Source organism: Ostrea edulis, chromosome 1 (genome assembly GCF_947568905.1).
Source record: "Ostrea edulis chromosome 1, xbOstEdul1.1, whole genome shotgun sequence".
Classification (NCBI taxonomy): domain Eukaryota; kingdom Metazoa; phylum Mollusca; class Bivalvia; order Ostreida; family Ostreidae; genus Ostrea; species Ostrea edulis.
In genome coordinates, this window is record NC_079164.1 from 48659327 (window position 1) to 48665639 (window position 6313).

The window sequence follows — 6313 nt, forward strand, 5'->3', positions numbered from 1 at the left end:
CTGTAAGATATTTTATACTAGGCCTATTTGTCATATGTGTAATAATATACAAGAGATTTACAAAAACATTTTCGATTGATTATGTAACTGTAAAATCAAAGCGAGACAGAGGAAATTCGACAGTAAACTTTCTTGTCATTAATGAAGCGTTTTCAAACATTTTCATATCCATACACAACTGCGATACACTGATAGCAGTCTATTCACAATGTGAGGAGTCGGCAGTTTTATCTGTAAAGGTCTACAATGTAAACAAACAACCACTGCGAAGCTCAGTCGACATGGGATGCTTAGCCCTCCTTAGACACCTGATCCGATCCCATCTCTGGTATATCCAGGGGTCCGCGTACTCTCTATTTTGTATTGCTTACAGGAGTTATGAGAAATGATCACGGTTAACTATCTTCACCTTTCATTGTAGACCTTTACAGATAAAACTGCCAACTCCTGTGGTCTATTCCTATTTGGAATTTTTTTTTTGTTTCGTCCGTACAGTAATACATCTTATCATTAGTAAGTTAAGTAAGCAACTAATTCATTGCAACTTTTTGGGGTCCATAGGGCATACAAAGTTTATATACATAAATCATAAAAGAGTGATAATATCCAGAAGAAAGATGATAGATAAAGAAATAAAAATTACATGTTCATGATAAGTCAACTTTTCTTAATAATGTACAACTGTATATGTAATTGGCAGATTTTTCAATAAAATTGTGTCATTCGTCGCTGAACTTGAATATTATATTCTTTATTGCTTAAGACATATGTCTTATCAAATCAATTTCATAAATACATAAAAATTACATTGTATGGCGGTGTAATAATTCAACTTGCTCAGAAGCCAGATAAGCTTTTCTCTATTACACAATTTTATAAACTTCTTGCACAAAATATTCACGGACTCTATGAATGGTATGTATTATGACATACTACCATAGTCAGATAGTAAGTTTTGCAACAAAAAAAAGTTTTGCAAAAACAAAACAAAAAACCCCCACACACAGGTACCTGAAGTATGGACACTACCACCTTTCTTTCTGTGTTTGTGTGTGTGTGTGTGTTTGGGTGTTTTTTTGGCGGCTATTATTTCTCTGAAATGTGTGTATTCCCTGTCTATCCCATCCCATCCCATTTTGTATTTTATTACGTAGGTATACTTTAAATAAATTATTTGATATCATAAATTATTGTAAGCTGTTATTATAAATATGAAAAACTCCCATTGAGTTAATAAATGCGTGAAAATGAATGTATGTTTTTAATCAAATTCACTTTAATTGCTGATCAGGTAATTTAAGAACATTATTTCATATGTAATGCATATATTAAAGGTGCAAGAATTTTGTAGCTGGCAACATTTATTTATTTTTAAGTATAGATTCTTGTTTACAACATTCTCTATCTTTTGATAGGCTCTAACATATCTGAAAACAGCAATGAAATTCAGCTTCAGTTGAAAGACATGGTGCCAAAAGAGTATCATAGATATATATCCAAAGAACTACAAAACACAAATGTGTTTGGCAGTGAAAAGGAAGCTGACGGCTTTAGGAAACAAAGAAATGGGGATGTGGCTACCGCTGTTATGGTATATGACAAATCAAAGCAGCTGTATGCAACAGTAGAAACCAGTTTATCAGATCGCGGAAAGGAGTTGTTACAACATACAGAGGCAAGGGTTGTCAACTTGCTTTAGATTGGTGTGACCAATTTGAGCAGGTTATCTGCAAGAAGACATCCAAATATGACAGCACTGACAACACAAACACGAATGGTAAATATTACAGTTTCTTATGTCCTATTTAAACTTAAGGTAGAATACTAGAATTCCTGTGTACAGTGTATACTCCTAAAATATTGGTTTTGAATTGCACTAATTAGCTTTCAGACCATATATTAACACTCATTAATGAGATATTTGCGAGGAAATAATAAATATATAATTTAATCGACTGGGTAAGTCAATTTCTACTGTTCATTTCATTGTTAAACTGTCTGATGGGGATTCAATATCTAAATCATTGTATTTCGAAATAATTGCTTTCCCATAACTCTTGTAGCATATGTATATAAGAGTTATCATTCTTTCAAATATAATTTTTAAAACAAGCCCCTTGGGTCTCTGTCTGTTCTCTATGCATTTGAGTTTATCATCATGAGGTACACAAGCACTTAACAATTTCATCTGATTAATATTTTGTAGGTGAAGGTAAAGCAGATGTACCAGCTACCAACCACAGTTCAGTATGGTCCAAGGTTGCAACCAGCTGTCTTATTGAATTACACACAGTGCATTCTGAAAATTTTTGTGAAACCTTCAATGAAAAAGAAAGAGGTTTGGAAAATTATTTCCTCTGAAATGAACAAGATGGGCTTCCATTTCACACCCTCTCAATGTGACCAGAAGTGGAAAAATCTTACTAAATCATACAGAGATTGTGTTGATCACAACTCCAAATCTGGTAATGACAGAAAAGAATGTCCATTTTATAAGGAATTGGAAGACTGTTACGGATATCGACCCAATGTAAATCCTGTGTTTACACTAGGAATAGAAGGCACCGATATTGAAGAATCAGCTACAGGGTCAACTTCAACTTCTTCAAGTGATTGTGATGTGGCCCCATAGAAGAAAAAGAAAAACCAGCCAAATGAAATTGTACTTATCTTAGATGACATGAGAAAAGAACACAAAGAGATGATGAAAACTCTAAAGGACCAACATGAAAAAAAAATGGAGAATGAACAAAGAAAAATTGAAATAATGTCACAGTTAGTAGAAGCAATGAAAAACCAATAGTCATATTATGAGAAGAAGTTGCATGTTGCCATTGTAATGTATTTTTAACTCACTTGAGTTGAAGGCTATGAGAGCTTTTCTTAATGAAATTTGTCTGTGACCGTTGTCGTAAACTTTTCATATTTTTATCGTCTTCTCCAGAACCGCTCGGCCAATTTCAATCAAACTTGGCACAGAGCAGCTGTAGGTAGAGGGAATTTTAAATTTAATTAATGAAGAACACCAAGGAAATAAAGATAAATATTCGTTGTTTGCCTTTGGCTAAAGTGTTTTCATTGTTTACTTTGGTAAAATTTTGAATATTGCTCGGGTAAGCGATGTGGCTCATGGGCGTTCTGTTTATGTTTTGTATCACAAAGATTACCGATAGTAACCTCTGGCAATTAAATCCAACTGGATTGATGCAAAAATGATGTGCAGTTGAGTAAAACAAATTTCAATTTATATTGTAATTATGAATATATTTTGTGTAAGTGTAATTCCTACATGTCTTTTTATAATCTGCAAAGATTTATATTTTAATTCATTGTTAAAACTAGTCTACAGTGAGGTGCATTTGCTTATAGCTCAAATGAACTACATTGACACTGCTGCTCAGGTTAGCAATGTAGCCCAGGAACCTCTTGTTGTTAATGTTTAAGTTGTTATAGTAAGGAAAGTATCCTGTCTTTTTTATTTGTTGTTACAATAAAAATGGAAAGATAAATATAGTCTATTTTTCTTGGTACATCCTGTCTTTATAATTGATGTTTTAAGGGGCAAGATCAAAAGATCAATGACAGATAAAAATCTAAATTCAAATAGTTAAGGGGAAGGAGAGTAACGACTCCTCTACGTTTCTGGCATCGATTACACTTTAGTGGAAAAAACAAGTGACTGTAAAAATCCACATAATTATATTACATTTTCATAATAATTTTGATTTGCACCTAAAGTGAATGTACAGTAGAAAATGTATACAGAGTGTTATTTATATTCGTATACATGTATTTTGACTTGTTAATCGATTAGTTTCAACATTCATATTTAGTTTTAAAAGGGGGGGGGGGGTCTTGATGAAAACTGAATTTAGTTTTTTCTCAGACATTGAACTTTTTGATCTTGCCCCTAAAATGAATGAATGAAATATAGATACCAAAACATCATTTTTATTGAGATAAGATCAAGTCAACTGGTGTCATAATTATTGTTCTTATCAACTTCGCTTACACATCTGGCGTCGGTGACCTAGTGCTTAGGCCGTCAGACTCTAGACCGAAAGGTCGTGGGTTCGAGTCCTGGCCGCGGCAGGGCTGACGTTGTGTCCTTGGGAAAGGCACTTTACATGAATTTCCTCACTCCACCCAAGTGTATAAGGGGTACCTGGCTATAGACAGTGAAAGATATTGTTAGAATGTTAGTGCTCTAGCGCTTGTAATGGCAGCTTGCACTGTATGCTTCCTAGGAGGCTGAGAAAGTTCTAGATTGATATAAGGTCTGCCGGGGTAATAATGTACATTGATTATTGTAAAGCGCTTTTAGCAGCATACGCTGGATAAGGCGCTATATAAAACCAATCATTATTATCTGGTTAAAGACTTGTACAGTTGAATTAATTCACATTCTTATGCCAAGCTTCCTTAACTAATATGTAGCAGAGTTCACAAAAGTCTTTCAATACTCTTCTTTTTTCTCCTGCTGCAGTGTTGCCAGGCAAAATTTCTACATAATTGTTTATTTCATCCTCTCCCCCTCTTCTATATACTCTGAACAATCATCATGTTGCAAACAAAATTCATGCAACACACAGCAACTAATCACAACTTTTACTATTTTTTCCATGTCCTGAATGTCAACATATTTCAATCGACGAAACCTGCCTTTCAAGGCCTCAAAGGTCCGCTCAATGACCATCCTTGTGCTACTATGGATATAATTGTACTTGTGCTGACTCTGTGTTAGGTTGCCATTGTCCCTATAGGGAGTCATCATCCACTTTTCAAGACTGTAAGCCGAGTCCCCCAAAAGGTGTGTATTGTTGGGAAACGTCCCCTCTGGATCATTTTGGATTCTCTCGTAGAGCGACGAATTTTTGAGAATTCGGGAGTCGTGGACAGAATCCGGCCAACCACAGGTTACATCTAACAAATGCATTTTAGAATCACAAACTGCCTGCAGAACTACTGATGGAAATGACTTCCGATTGATGTAGTTTTCTGGGCAGTAAGTCGGTGTTTTTATGGGTATATGACTGTCATCAATGGCACCAATTACAGCAGGAATTTTTTTCAAATCTTTAAATCCTTTAGCAATGTTGGAAACTTTTTCATCAACTGGCCATTTTATGTATTGCTTAAGAAATTCTCGACAAACAATATTAGCAAGACGTTTCACGATACCAAATACTGTATATTCACATACTCCAAATTGGTCAGCAATGGCTTGTATTGCCATTTGAGTTGTTAGGTAGCGTATGAAAATGAATAATTGTTTTTCCATTGATATTATTGTTTTGTCTTTGAATTCTTCAAACATTGACAAGAGGGATGTAAAAGTTTCTTGACTCATTCTAAATCTTTGTCTGAAATGATGCTCGGTATACTGAGGAATTACCTCCTCAACATAAAAAGGAAATCTAAGGACTCTGATCCAACGTTGGGGGACCAGGCTCATCAGAGCAGAGCACATTGATGTTTGCATTTGGATTAGAGATAGCCCAACTTTAAGATCTTCCGTATCATCGCTTTCTAATAATGTATTATGAAGGATTAGAGATGCACATGCTAGTTTGTGTCTTCTAGACGCCATATTTGTGATTTAAACTGTTCATTTGTTTCTTCGCTGTAGATCGGATTGAAACCAAAACTGGTTTGAAAACTAGTTTCAAACTCATAAACCAAAACCTAAACCAATTTATGAGCAACAAATTCGCCCTTAATGTATATTGTTGCATATGTAGAGACAGTCAGCCTTAAAGTTTGTTAAATAACTTTGTTACCACTTGGGAAAATGTGTACAAAGTAGAAAGGCAGTTAGCCTGTAAAACAATTTGTTAATGTTTTTGAGAAGAAATGGGATGTATTTGACAAATTAAAAGATTTATAGTTTTAGATCATCTAGCATATACTTGTAATTGCATACATTAGCATTTATATCCTTTAAGTTACTATTAATATCATAACAGTACATCTAATATACATTTGATATCAAAGTTTGACAACTTATCAGATTTTTGTAGTGTAAACATGACAAGTCAGAGTAACTTCATTCCTTTCTAACCCTTTTCCTCTTTTCTGTCTTTGAATGAGTGCCTACTGGAGTGGATGTGTGAGGCAATAGTAGATAAAATACCCTGTACCCCAAAGTCAGGTGGGTTTGTAAGAGCATGTTAAAACCCTGACTGTTATTATGTGAATACATATTGAGTGGGGAAAAACCCAGTTCGTTAACTGTTGACTCAACAGTTAAGATGTTGGATCTAAATCGTATTAGTTTTATATAGGAAAAATGAAGGTGGATAACAACAATACA

General features: G+C 34.5%; 1 protein-coding gene across 1 annotated transcript; it reads right to left on the reverse strand.

Moving 5' to 3' along the window:
- Positions 1-4516: 4516 nt before the first annotated feature.
- On the reverse strand, positions 4517-5236 carry LOC130047842 (putative nuclease HARBI1). The gene has a single exon (XM_056143466.1). The coding sequence runs from the start codon at positions 5234-5236 to the stop codon at positions 4517-4519; it is 720 nt and encodes a 239-aa protein (XP_055999441.1).
- Positions 5237-6313: the final 1077 nt, after the last annotated feature.